Source organism: Gopherus flavomarginatus, chromosome 11 (genome assembly GCF_025201925.1).
Source record: "Gopherus flavomarginatus isolate rGopFla2 chromosome 11, rGopFla2.mat.asm, whole genome shotgun sequence".
NCBI lineage: Eukaryota > Metazoa > Chordata > Testudines > Testudinidae > Gopherus > Gopherus flavomarginatus.
Window position 1 is genome coordinate 22,071,140 of NC_066627.1, and position 12,423 is coordinate 22,083,562.

The following is a 12,423-nucleotide window of genomic DNA, read 5'->3' on the forward strand; positions in this document are numbered from 1 at the left end:
CCATTTGCCTGTGGGAGTTCCGCATAGTCCACTCGATACATCTAGTGGCGTTGTTTCTCCTGGGGGTCCAGAACACACTGGCAGACCGCCTCAGCAGGTCCTTCCAGCCTCATGAGTGATCAGTTCGCCCAGATATCATCCACTCCATCTTCCTGAGGTGGGGGTTTCCCCAGGTCAACCTGTTCACCGTGTGCAACAGTCCAGAAGTGCCAAGTGTTCTGTTCTCTCCAGGGGCTTTCTCTGGGTTCCCTACCAGACACAGTCCTACTTTGGTGGAAGAATCAGCTGTTCTACGCCTTCCCTCCATTCCTGCTAGTCCACAGGGTCCTGCTCAAGTTACGCAGGGACAAAGCACATATGATTCTGGTCGCCCCAGCATGGCCCAGGCAGCACTGGTATACACGCTCCTGGGTTATTGGTAGAGCCTCCAGTCACACTCCCGCTGTGGCCGAACCTGATCTCGCAAGACCACAGGCGCCTCTGTCATCCCGACCTGCAATCGCTCCACCTTACAGCGTGGTTGCTGCATGGCTAACATGGTTGGAGTTACTCTGCTCATAATTGGTGCAGCAGAACCCCTTCCACGGCAATTCTCCTGTTGGTGCAAGCAGCGTGCCACGCCCCCTTTGCAGGTGTCGATAGTCTAGGATGAGAGGTATCTCCTATTCCTAAAGCAGCAGGGCCTGGCGATTATCATCTGTCAGGGTGCACCTGGCAGCCATCTCAGCTTTCCATCCAGGAGAACATGCTTCCTTTGTCTTCTCCAACCTGAAGGGTTTAGATCACCTCTACCCACAAGTGCGACAACCGGTTCCGGTGTGGGTCCTTAACCTGGTCTTTTCCAGGCTCACGGGGCCCCCATTTGAGCCGATGGCCACCTGCTCACTTCTCTACTTATCTTGGAAGACAGCTTTCCTTGTAGCCATCACTTTAGCGAGATGTGTATCTGAGATTAGAGCCCTCACGTTGGAGCCACAATATACAATTTTCCACAAAGACAAGGTGCAGCTTTGCCCCAACTCTGCCTTTCTCCCCAAGGGGGTATCAGCTTTTCATGTGAACCAGGACATTTTCCTCCCAGTCTTTTATCCGAAGACACAAGCTACGCGGCAGGATCAACGTATGCACTCTCTTGACCTTCGTAGAGTTCTTGCCTTCCATATAGAGCGTACGAAGCCATTCAGGAAGACGACCCAACTTTTTGTTGCAGTGGCCAACTGGATAAAAGGCCTACTAGTCTCCTCGCAATGCATCTCTTTGTGGATCACGGCCTGTATCTTGCTACGACTTGGCCAGTGTCCCGACCCCAGTCCACGAGGGCTCAAGCCTCATCGGCCACTTTCCTGGCCCAGGTTCCAATACAGGAGATCTGTAGAGCTGTCCCTTGGTCATTAGTTCATACATTTGCTGCTCTCTGCATGTTAGTTCAGCAGTCTAGAGGTGATGCCGCATTTAGTTCAGTGGTTCTGCACTCAGCGATGTCTCACTCCGACCCCACCGCCTAAGTAAGGCTTGGGAGTCACCTAATTGGAATCGATATGAGCAAGCACTCGAAGAAGAAAAGATGGTTCCTCACCTTTGTAACTGTTCTTCGAGATGTGTTGCTCATATCCATTCCAAACCCGCCCTCCTTCCCCTCTGTCGGAGTAGCCGGCAAGAAGGAACTGAGGGGGTGTTGGGTCAGCTGGGATATATCCAGTGCCATTAAGGCACCACTCTAGAGGGCTCCACAGCCAACCCACCGGGTGTTAACAGGGTAAAAATTCTCCGATCTTGCACGCAGCGCATGCACACCTAATTGGAATGGATATGAGCAACACATCTCGAAGAACAACTGTTACAAAGGTGAGTAACAGTCTTTTTTTTCTCCCTAGCTACGTGACCAGCCACCGAACCCTCTTGGCCTCTGTTTTACTCATTTACAAAATGGATTAAACTTATTAAATTGGTGTCTGCAGCACTTTGGACTCTTGTGACAGGAGGAGATATATAAGTGCTTTGTTACAGTTGATCCCTCACCATTCTTAAGTACAGATCATAGGCCAGTGGAAACTCTTACAGGCCAGGCTCACAGACACCTTTTTGCTGGCATCCTAAAAGGTTGTGGTACTTCCGACAGCTACATGGTGTACAGTATGATTGACCATCTCGCACAAAGAAAAGCTTGTTTTATTTACAAACCGTTTTTGAATGTCTGTTCTTGCTAAGCACATTGTCTCCATTCCCATTCCCCTTCCCCTAAATGTTCTCTCAAAATACTGTCTCTGTGTTGCTAATTTAACAAGTGGTTTGTTTTTTTTCCTTTAGATCAACCACTCCTGAAAGAGAAGTTCCTGTAGTTTTCATCCACCCCTTAAACACTGGGTTATTCAGGATAAAAGTGCAAGGCGCTACTGGGAAATTCAACATGGTCATCCCCTTGGTAGATGGAATGATAGTTAGTAGGCGAGCTCTTGGTAAGTTCTGTTCTGTGAAAGGATATATATATGGGAACTAGTAGAGCCTTTGCTACCTAACCGTTCAATGATTAGTCTGTATTAAAATATGAATTGGCTCCTTCCCAACTGGTATGAGATACTTTTGACTCAGGAATAGCTGCTGAGTTTTCCTCCTGGCTCACAGTGGGTGGAGGCAGTCTGCCTGCAGCCCTCCTGCAGAGGGAACAGTACATTTAAATTGACAAGCACTTTATCCATGCTTCCTGGTTTGGAAACTTTTTTGACACTTTGTTGTTTGCACTAACAGTGGTGTGACCGAGGCTAGGGGCGCAAACACTGAATAGAGAGAGGCAAGAAAGGAGGTGGGAGAAAGACAAGTGGATAAAGTTGTGAGGAAAAGATTTAAGTGGCTCTAATGTTGGTGACTCACTGAGGCCTGGTCTACACTACGCGTTTAAACCGAATTTAGCAGTGTTAAACCAAATTAACCCTGCACCCATCCACACAATGAAGCCCTTTATATCAATATAAAGGGCTCTTTAAACCGATTTCTGTACTCCTCCCCGACAAGGGGAGTAGCACTGAAATCGGTATCGCCATGTCAAATTAGGGTTAGTATGGCTGCAATTCGACAGTATTGGCCTCCGGGTGGTATCCCACAGTGCACCATTGTGACCACTCTGGAAAGCAATCTGAACTCGAATGCACTGGCCAGGTAGACAGGAAAAGCCCCCTGAATTTCATTTCCTGTTGGCCCAGTGTGGAGCTCTGATCAGCACGGGTGGCCATGCAGTCCCAAATCCAAAAAGAGCTTCAGCATGGACCGTACAGGAGATACTGGATCTGATCGCTGTATGGGGAGACAAATCTGTTCTATCTGAGCTCCGTTACAGAAGACAAAATGACAAAGCATTTGAAAAAATCTCCAGGCTATGATAGACAGAGGCCACAGCAGGGACTCAGCACAGTGCTGCGTGACAAGCGTAACGGAAAGCCGAAGAATCAAATGGACGCTCATGGCGGGAGGGGGTACTGAGGACTCCAGCTATCCCACAGTTACTGCAGTCTCTGAAAAGCATTTGCATTCTTGGCTGAGCTCCCAATGCCTGAAGGGTCAAAAACATTTTCCTGGGTGTTTCAGGGTGTATGTCATCAATTTACACCCTACCTCCCCCCCAAAAAAGAAAAGGGGAAAAAATCGTGTCTCGCCTTTTTTCAATGTCAGTCTGTCTGCTGCATGCTGCCGGTAGACGGGGTGCTGCAGCGCTGAACACCAACATCCCCTTCCTGGTGGCAGATGGTGCAAAATGACTGGTATCCATCGTCATCATCAGCCCGTGAGTGCTCCTGGCTGGCCTCGGTAAGGTCGGGCGGGGGTGCCTGGGTAAAAATGGGAATGACTCCCGGTCATTTCCGGCAGACGATACAGAAGACTTGGTAACTGTCCTCATCATAGCAACTGGAGGCTGAGCTCCTGTCCCCCAAACCCTTTAATGTCCTGCCTGGACTATCATACCAGCTGGAGGCTGCCTCTCCCTCATTTTATCCCACTAAAAACTCAGTGTTTCTCATTCCTGCATTCCTTATTACTTCATCACACAAATGAGGGGACACTACCACCGTAGCCCAGGAGGGCTGGGGGAGGACGCAGGCAACAGGTGGGGTTGTTGCAGGGACATCCCCTAGAATGGCATGCAGCTCATCATTTCTGCAGGATCTCTGGGGCTCTGACCCGGAGCAGCTGTGCTCTCTGGTTCTCTAGTAACTTGCCCCATATTCTAGGCAGGACTGACTCTATTTTTAGACAAAACATAAAGAAGGGAACGACCCGGGGAGTCATTCCCATTTTTGTCCATGCACCCCCAGCCGACCTCAGCGAGGACAGCCAGGAGCACCCATGACAGCAGCAGACAGTACAAAAGGATTGATAACTGTCATTGCCAATTTTCAAATGCAAACGGTGCAAAATGACTGATAACCATCATCTCATCGCCAATTTACAATGGCATACAGTGCAATAAGGATGGTAAACATCTCTGCTACCTTGCAAAAGCAAATGAATGCTGCTGTGTAGCACTGCAGTACCGCGTCTGTCAGCAGCATCCTGTACACATACGGTGACAGTGACAAAAGGCAAAACAGGCTCCATGCTTGCCATGCTTTGGTGTCTGCCAGGGCAATCCAGAGAAAAAGGACGTGAAATGATTGTCTGCCGTTGCTTTCACGGAGGAAGGATTGAGTGACGACATTTACCCAGAATCACCCGCGACACTGTTTTTGCCCCATCATGCATTGGGATCTCAACCCAGAATTCCAATGGGTGGGGGAGACTGCGGGAACTATGGGATAGCTACCCACAGTGCAACGCTCCGCAAATCGACGCTAGCCTCGGTACATGGACGCACACTGCCGAATTAATGTGCTTAGTGTGGCCACGTGCACTTGACTTTATACAATCTGTTTTAAAAAACCGGTTTCTGTAAAATCGGAATAATCCCGTAGTGTAGACATACCCTGAGATCTAAGAATGTCTACACAGCCTGAAGCAGTGAGCCGCTTAGTCCAGGTCAAGGGATGTGGGTAACAAGGCTCGCGTTTGCACTCTAAAAATAGCTGTGTAGACAGTGCATTGAAGTTGCAGCTCACACTGTGAAACCAAATCCTTCTCTGGGCCCCAGAGCCCAAGATCCAGCCCAAGCCGCAACTTCAAAGTGTTGCCTACACAGGTATTTTTAGAGTGCTACCATGAGCCCCGCTAGCCCGAGTCTCTTGACCCTGGGCTGGGAGGCTTGTTGCTGTGGGCTTTGTAGACATCCCCTGAGACACAAATGTAGTCAGCTACCAAAGGATACATGTTAAATACTCCCATGTTGAGTATTTTGTTGCAGTGTGTTCATCCCTTGTAGTCGAGCTCCAAGATACAGGGGAAAGTTATTGAGCTTCAGATACTAAAAAAAAAATCCTCTTTCCCTCGCATCCCAGTAAATATTGCCTTGTATTTCCAGAAACACTGAACACTTTTCTTTCCTGTCCTCATGGATGGATACATGGCTATGTCTTCGTAGATAACTGCCCTACTGGAACTTCTGTGAAAAGGAGGCAGGGAGTTCCATGCCACTGACTGTGTGTTTTCAAAAGAACACATTAAAGCACAGTTCTGCTCTGAAAATAATTTGGGGCTCTAGTTTTTGTTGTTTTTCAGTTACTTCAGGTCTGATGTGTTCAGTTCACTGGTAACACAGGTTCTGTAGGCTAAATTAGGCCATTGGTGATACCTGTGCGATCCTATTGTCTTTCAGTGAGTCTGCACAGATGTAACTGATTGTAATTTACTAGACAAGTCTGTTGATGATGCCTAAAACAGGTTAGAATCAAGATCACTCTCCCAGAGCTATGCTCGCTTTGCCGTTGTAACAGAAGTGTGGCAGAGTAAACCATACTTTGTCACTAAAGTTAGCAGATCTAGTTCTGTACACAGCCAGGGAGCAGAACAGCAAGAAGAAACTGTGTTTGCAGTGACTTCTTATGGCCGAACCCACACATGAACTTGCACTGAAGTAACAAAAGTGTTCATTAAAACACACACTGTTGTTCAGTACAAACTGGTGTGTGGGCTCTATTTCAGTGTAAAAGTGGCTAAAGTCTTATCAACTTGAGTTAACTCAACGGGAGCCCACACACAGATTTATCCTGGAATTAAATTAGTTTCAGGAAATGGAAATAACTGAATAGGTGCACGTTTGTGTGTAGCCCCAGTCCTTAGAGTTGGAACACACTAGATGTTAAGGATCTGATTGTGCTTTGCTAAGTCTCCACTCAGACTGAAATGTGAAGGGTCCTTTAGGGAGCCAGCTATGGCTCTTGGATTCTCTGCCAGGCCCAAGCTTAGCTAAGAGCGCACTAGGGTGCTCTAATGTGTGCCAGATGGCAGCAATCCATAAGGACACCTGGCCAGCTAAGGATAGCTGGGGTAGGAAAGCACACCCAGCATGCTCCTCCCTGTGTTGGGGGCTGGAGGGAGGGTGGTGTGAGAGTTGGTTAGCCACTTCTCCTCCCACTGGGGCTTCCCCATGCCAGGGGAATACTCAAGTAGAATAATCCAGTCAGTCCCTCCCTCTCTTGGTGCCTCTGGGGTAGGGTGGCCCAGAGAACTTGGCCTTAACAGAATTAAGTTTTACGCACTCTAGTACTTTCATTCTCTGCACTGCCATGCGAGAGAGCTGGGCAGGATTGCAGCTCCCCTTGACTCCCAAGTGGGCCAACAGGCTATAGAGGTGGTGCATTCAGCCCCTTGGGACTGGGAGAGCGGGGCAGGCAGCATGTTCCCTCACTAGGGGTGGCTGAGACTCAGCTTACAAACTACTCTTTTGCTGACCAGTCAAGGAATAGCAGATGTGATCCTTCATCCAGGCCCTGCTTCGGCCAAACAAGGAGCCCAACAGGCAATCTCTAAAGCATTACATTGAAAATTTTGCTTTTAAAATACGCTTAATAACAAAGAGTTCTCTCGGTGGTGGAAAGTTGTGATTCCTCACTAGCTACCCTTGAACAAGGGTCACTTACCCAGAGCAGTGACAACAGTTGCCATTGGGCTTTAGCTGGGACAGAGCCCAGATTGAAATGTCCGTCCTCTAGCTGGGAAAGCAGAGGAGGAGAAGTGGGATTGATTTTATTTAAACTTAGCACCACTTTTTTCTCTTTCAGGTTTCTTAGTGAGACAAACAATAATAAATATTTGTCGGAGAAAGAGGTTGGAAAGTGATTCATACAACCCTCCACATGTCCGCCGAAAACAGAAGATAGCCGACATTGTCAATAAATACAGAAACAAGCAGCTGGAGCCAGAGTTTTATACCTCACTTTTCCAGGAGGTTGGGCTCAAGAACTGCAATCCCTAGACCAATATCCTTCCAGGACAATTAGATCAGAGCTTGGTGGCTACAGTAATCGAAACAGACAACCAAAAAAACCCAAACCACCCTACAAAAAATCTCCCTCTTAGTCCTCCAGAGTAGAGAGAAATGACTCGGTGGATACCATGCAGGAGGAGTCAGGAATGAATAGGTTCTCAGCCTTCAACATCCTAGTAAGACCACATCTTTAAACACAACTCCATGTCCCCTGCACAAGAGGAGGCAAAAATTATCCCACTTTCACCATTTAAACACTTTCCCATTCTGTTAAAAAAAAATATATAGCAAGTATGTCTGAGAGAGGCTTGAATGCGGCTCTGACAGCTTCCCGAGTTCAAAGAAAATTGCGGGTGCTGGGCGTAGGTTCAGGAAATAACAGCTAGGGCTTCCTTCCTCACTGGTCCAGGAGATTCGGTTCCAGAACTAATCCTGAGACCAGTTCCTTACAAGACATGAAATCAAGAACATGGTAGCTGGAATATTAACTTACCTTGCCCACTGACAACCAACCACTGCATTCCACACCAGTCCTCCTGGCTACTCAAAACATCATCTCTTAGCACAACCTTCATTCTCACCTAATTACAGGAAGGAACAAATATCTCATCCAGTGAGAAGGATGCACTGAATAGAGACCTCCATCTCTGCATAGGGGGATGGAAAATGAAATACAGATAAACCTGGCTCCCACATCTGAATGAAAGGTGTCTAAAGTGCACACATGCACAAAAGAAGAAAGGAACAGAGTCATCTTCCCTTCACACCTGCTGGGAAAGAGAGACTCCATCCCGGAGCATTAACCATCCACTGTAAGGAGTTAAATAGAAGTTCTTAAAAATACCTCCAAACTCAAAAGAAGAGACTTCTCTGACCAAGGCCGTTCAACTCCTATAACAAACTGAAGGAGAAAAAGTTAAGTCATGAAATCCATAGCTGAAGTGCTGTGATTCCATAGTTACCTCTCAATAAATTACAGAATTACTGCTGGTGTTCGCATGACTGAGTTTTATGCATATTTACACTTATACCAGGTATACACAGAAAACCTGAGATTACCTTACTTTCAAGAATTTTTTTCTACTAGATAAGAGTTGTCTTGCAGTTGTGTATAAACAAAGCTAAGGCATTAAGGTCTGCTGCAAGATGTCACTTGGTTTTAATACTATTTGGTTTTATGCCACTATCTAAATAGCACATTATAATGGTTAAATTGCCTGCTTGCTTACCACCAGATCAAAAATGAGTGTCTCCAGAAAGACTGTTTAGAGAGCTGTATGCATGAGGACTGTTACAGGAGTCATGTTACTGAGTGTGGTCCAGAATATTTGCTTTACTTTCGCTGAAATGATTTGGGGTCTGGCCCATTAGAGAATGTTTAACTCTTTTTGATATTTGTGCAGGTGTCAGGCTGTTCCTCAAACTGTTAAACTATCCCCTAAAGAACAATCACCCGTCGAATTCACTTTCTTCTCCACTCTGGGATGATCCAGGCTACCACAGCCTGTTTATAGTGACTATTGTGCAACTGGCTCATAATTCAGCATAAAATACTGTAAAGATGCTGTGTGTTTAGTTTGTTCATCTCAAGTAATGGCTACTGTTTCTGAAAGTGGTTTCCTTTCCTAAGGACAGATGGAAGTGACCAGTTACCCTTTACAGCAAGGAGAGCTGTTCATAAACTCTAAACTCCTCTATTCCCTCATTTTAGTGAGCACAGGTCAAAAGTTTTCTCCAGAGTGCCCCCCCATGTCATAAATTAACAATTAAATATAAATATTTTTAGTCCCAAATAAAACAGGCCTGTAGCATGAAATGTGGATTTTGCATTCTGTGACTATTGATGCCTGTTCTGTCCTCTGCAAAGCTGCTGGGTTTCTATTTGAGCTCTTTTGCTCTTTAGGTAGAACTTTCTCCCCTGCTGGGCTCATAGTGCCCAGCCCCCTTTCCAGGCATCTGCCTTTACATTAGGATACCAAAATTGTTTTATGCAGTGCACAAACTCTCACCGAGGGACATGTTGGGAGGCAGAAGTCAGATTGACAAATATAGTATTGGAAATTCCAAAATCCACTGTAATATGATGCTGAAAAGTGTAATACAACGTTCAGAATTCCTCTTCACCACCACCACCCCAAAAAAATTCAATTTGCATTGCAATGATGAATTATCACATGATGAATAGCTGAAGTTTGTCAGAGCATGGGGGGTGATGTGTGGTCTCTTCTGATACAGTAGATCAGCAGAAAGGATTGGTGTGAGGAGGAGGCGTTTGTCAGGTTTATTATAGTTTATTATGAAAAGACATTCAGAGACTTTTAATGCAAATTGCAATAAGTTTTGATATTTATTTAAATTTTATATTTTTGAAAGTTACTTTTTGCAACAGTTCTGACTTCCAAACAGGCTTAGTAAGGAAAGTATTTCATCACACAAGACTAATGTAAAAGAAGTGGTCTTCTGCAAAGAATAAATTGGAAAAAGTGCCCTAAAAATCCCCCTGAAAGGACTTTTGAGGATGTGACAAAGGGGAGTGGGGGGTTGGGTGATGGAGTGTGCTCCTTACAGGGGCCTAGAGCACTAGTTACTCAGCTCTGGGAATCTGGGTTCAAATTCAGGTGGATCACAAGTGAAAAATGAGACCACAAAGAAACACTGCAAATATTTGCATGATTGCTGGCCCTTGCTCATGCCATGCCCAGGGGTCAAATAGCAAGGGATTGCAGCAGGGTGGACGTGAAGTCCAGTGGCCGAGTTGTAGAGGGAAGCTTGTGGAGCATCTTGCCAGTGTTCGTTCAGTTCATGAGCACCAACTTTAACCACAATCTTTATGTACCTATTTGGTCTATTATGACCGAACACATTTAGTCCACTGAAGAAATGGCATGACCAGTGCATGTATACTGAAGTGGTGTAATGAACGTGTTGAGCAATCAAATGTTTGCACATTATCAATAACTTTTTAAAAAACAAACGACTATATTTGTTTGACCAATGTATGAATATTATAGATAAAGCCAATAGTTCACATATGGACTGCAATGGGCTGCAAAAGACATCTGTCTGTTATTCAGGCCTGAAGAAAAGTGTCCAAAACATCAAGACGTTTATTGAGAGGGGCATGAGTATTTTTTTTTGATAAGTCCAAGATAGCCAAATAGTCCTCACATTTTATTTTCAGAAAGATTAAAAATCTGCTCTTGGGTGAAGACTATTTCTTGGTTTATTTCTGAGTCTCTGAGCTCAACTGAGACATGAGTTGTAAGTTTTTACTGTACAGGAAGGCACCCACCATGAGTGAACCCATATCGCTGCTGTATTTATCCAGAGCCTGGGGAATGGGGCTTTATACCTTGCTGACACAACCTTAATTTGGTTTTACAATTGGCTGTTTAACATGTTACCACATGACTGTTACTGCTTGGCCATTAATGGTTTTTCACTTGCCTGAAATAATGAAAAGGGTGGAACTTCTGGAGAGAGACTGTCCAATATAAAACTATAGTGATTACACAAATACACAATGACTCCTCAGTAGAGCCAGCATATCACCCTGAGTATTTACCCCAAATCATTAGACCACATAAGAGAGATTTGACTTGGTCATGCTTAAAGGAACACTGAAAGATTAAAAATCCAGATTTCCTCACGTTTCTAACACCATAGATTAGTACAACTGAAAATTAAAGTCCCCCACAATTTTCTTAACCCTTAAATGGCCTAGTTACTTCTTGCATTTCATTCTTGGTAGAAAACATATTGACTGTTTCACTTGCATGTAGTTTATTTTCTGTCGAGTAACAGGCACCAGCATGGCACTACAATATTTGGGTCACAAACATTACACAGGTCTCTATTTAAATGTTACTTTTTTCCCTTTTTAGATCGTGAAAACATTCTGTTGGGGGTCTGTAAAAAACATTTTTAACTGACAGTACCCTGTTTAATAAATTATTTCAGTAGAATTTGAGAAAAGGTAACATACTGTCATCTTGTTAGTATTTCTGCATTAGAGTTGCAATAATTTTAGGACCTTACGTCTCATTTAAAGAGTTATGAAGTATCTTTTTTTTAAGTACTTAAAAGGGTGTTACAAACTTACAGCAAATGAATGGGAAAACCCATGTCTGTGAAAGATTAGATACCTTTGTGGACAGCATCTTCAGAGAAATTATAGGAAGCAAAGCCAGTCATTTGTAGCCTAACATCAAATTGCTGGCTTCACAACAGGTAGCTGTGCATTTTTCTCATGCAGTGTTCTGAGTGTTTAGCCCAGAAGGATAGCAAAACTAAATGTGACTTTTAATGGTGAAAAAAAGTTAGATATGATTCAATGATCACACAGTTTAAGGGCTGATGTCTTTGAAGAAACCAAACGTATACTGTTTCCACATTGGGTTTTAGCAGGAGTGGTTTGAATTGCGATTGCCAGGTATCATGTGCTTAAAATCATGTACACTTTGTGTGAACTTCTGTATGTTGCCAAGATATGATCTTTTTGTTCCTATTGTATTTTTCTGTAAATATTCTTGGCGCTAAGTTGTAAAGTAAAGGCAAACTGTAAATATGAAGATGTGAACTATGTTCCCTTGTCTCTAGTACTTATCTCTTATTTGTTTAGGGAAGGCACAAAGGCTTGTATGTATTTAGGCCAATTCTTTCTCCAGAAGAAACACATCAGATATTGAATGTAACACAATTAGTCCAATAAATTTTAAAGAAATTCTTATCTAGTACCTGTGTGATGGTCAATTTGTGAGCACGTTTTTGTCCAAGCCAACACATTCACCCAACATATTCTAATGGCTTTCCTTAGGGATGTCCACAGTCAGCATGGAGGTACTGAAATAGCTGCTCTGTAGCTTACCTCTGGTTACAGTGCACAGGCCTGGCTTTAAGCAAACCAAGACCCCTCAAGTCACAATCTAGGAAGGTAGTGCCTCACAATCACACAGTAATTTATCCTCTCTACACCCCTCACTACTCATGGGGAACTGCTGTTCAGAAAGGCAAAGTGTCACATAGTGTCTTTGGCAGAGCCTGCAATTAACTCCAGATGCATTGACTTAACCACA

General features: G+C 44.6%; 1 protein-coding gene across 4 annotated transcripts in view; it reads left to right on the forward strand.

Annotated features, from left to right (window-relative positions):
• Positions 1-12,081, forward strand: part of RALGAPB (Ral GTPase activating protein non-catalytic subunit beta) — a 123,422-nt gene extending 111,341 nt beyond the window's left edge. For all 4 annotated transcript variants that reach the window (XM_050918582.1, XM_050918583.1, XM_050918584.1 and 1 more), the window contains 2 exons: positions 2,308-2,456; positions 7,143-12,081. In XM_050918582.1, coding sequence (XP_050774539.1) covers positions 2,308-2,456; positions 7,143-7,336 — 343 coding nt within the window. In that variant the 3' untranslated portion in view covers positions 7,337-12,081. The remainder of the gene's footprint in view (positions 1-2,307; positions 2,457-7,142) is intronic.
• The last annotated feature ends 342 nt before the right edge of the window (positions 12,082-12,423 follow it).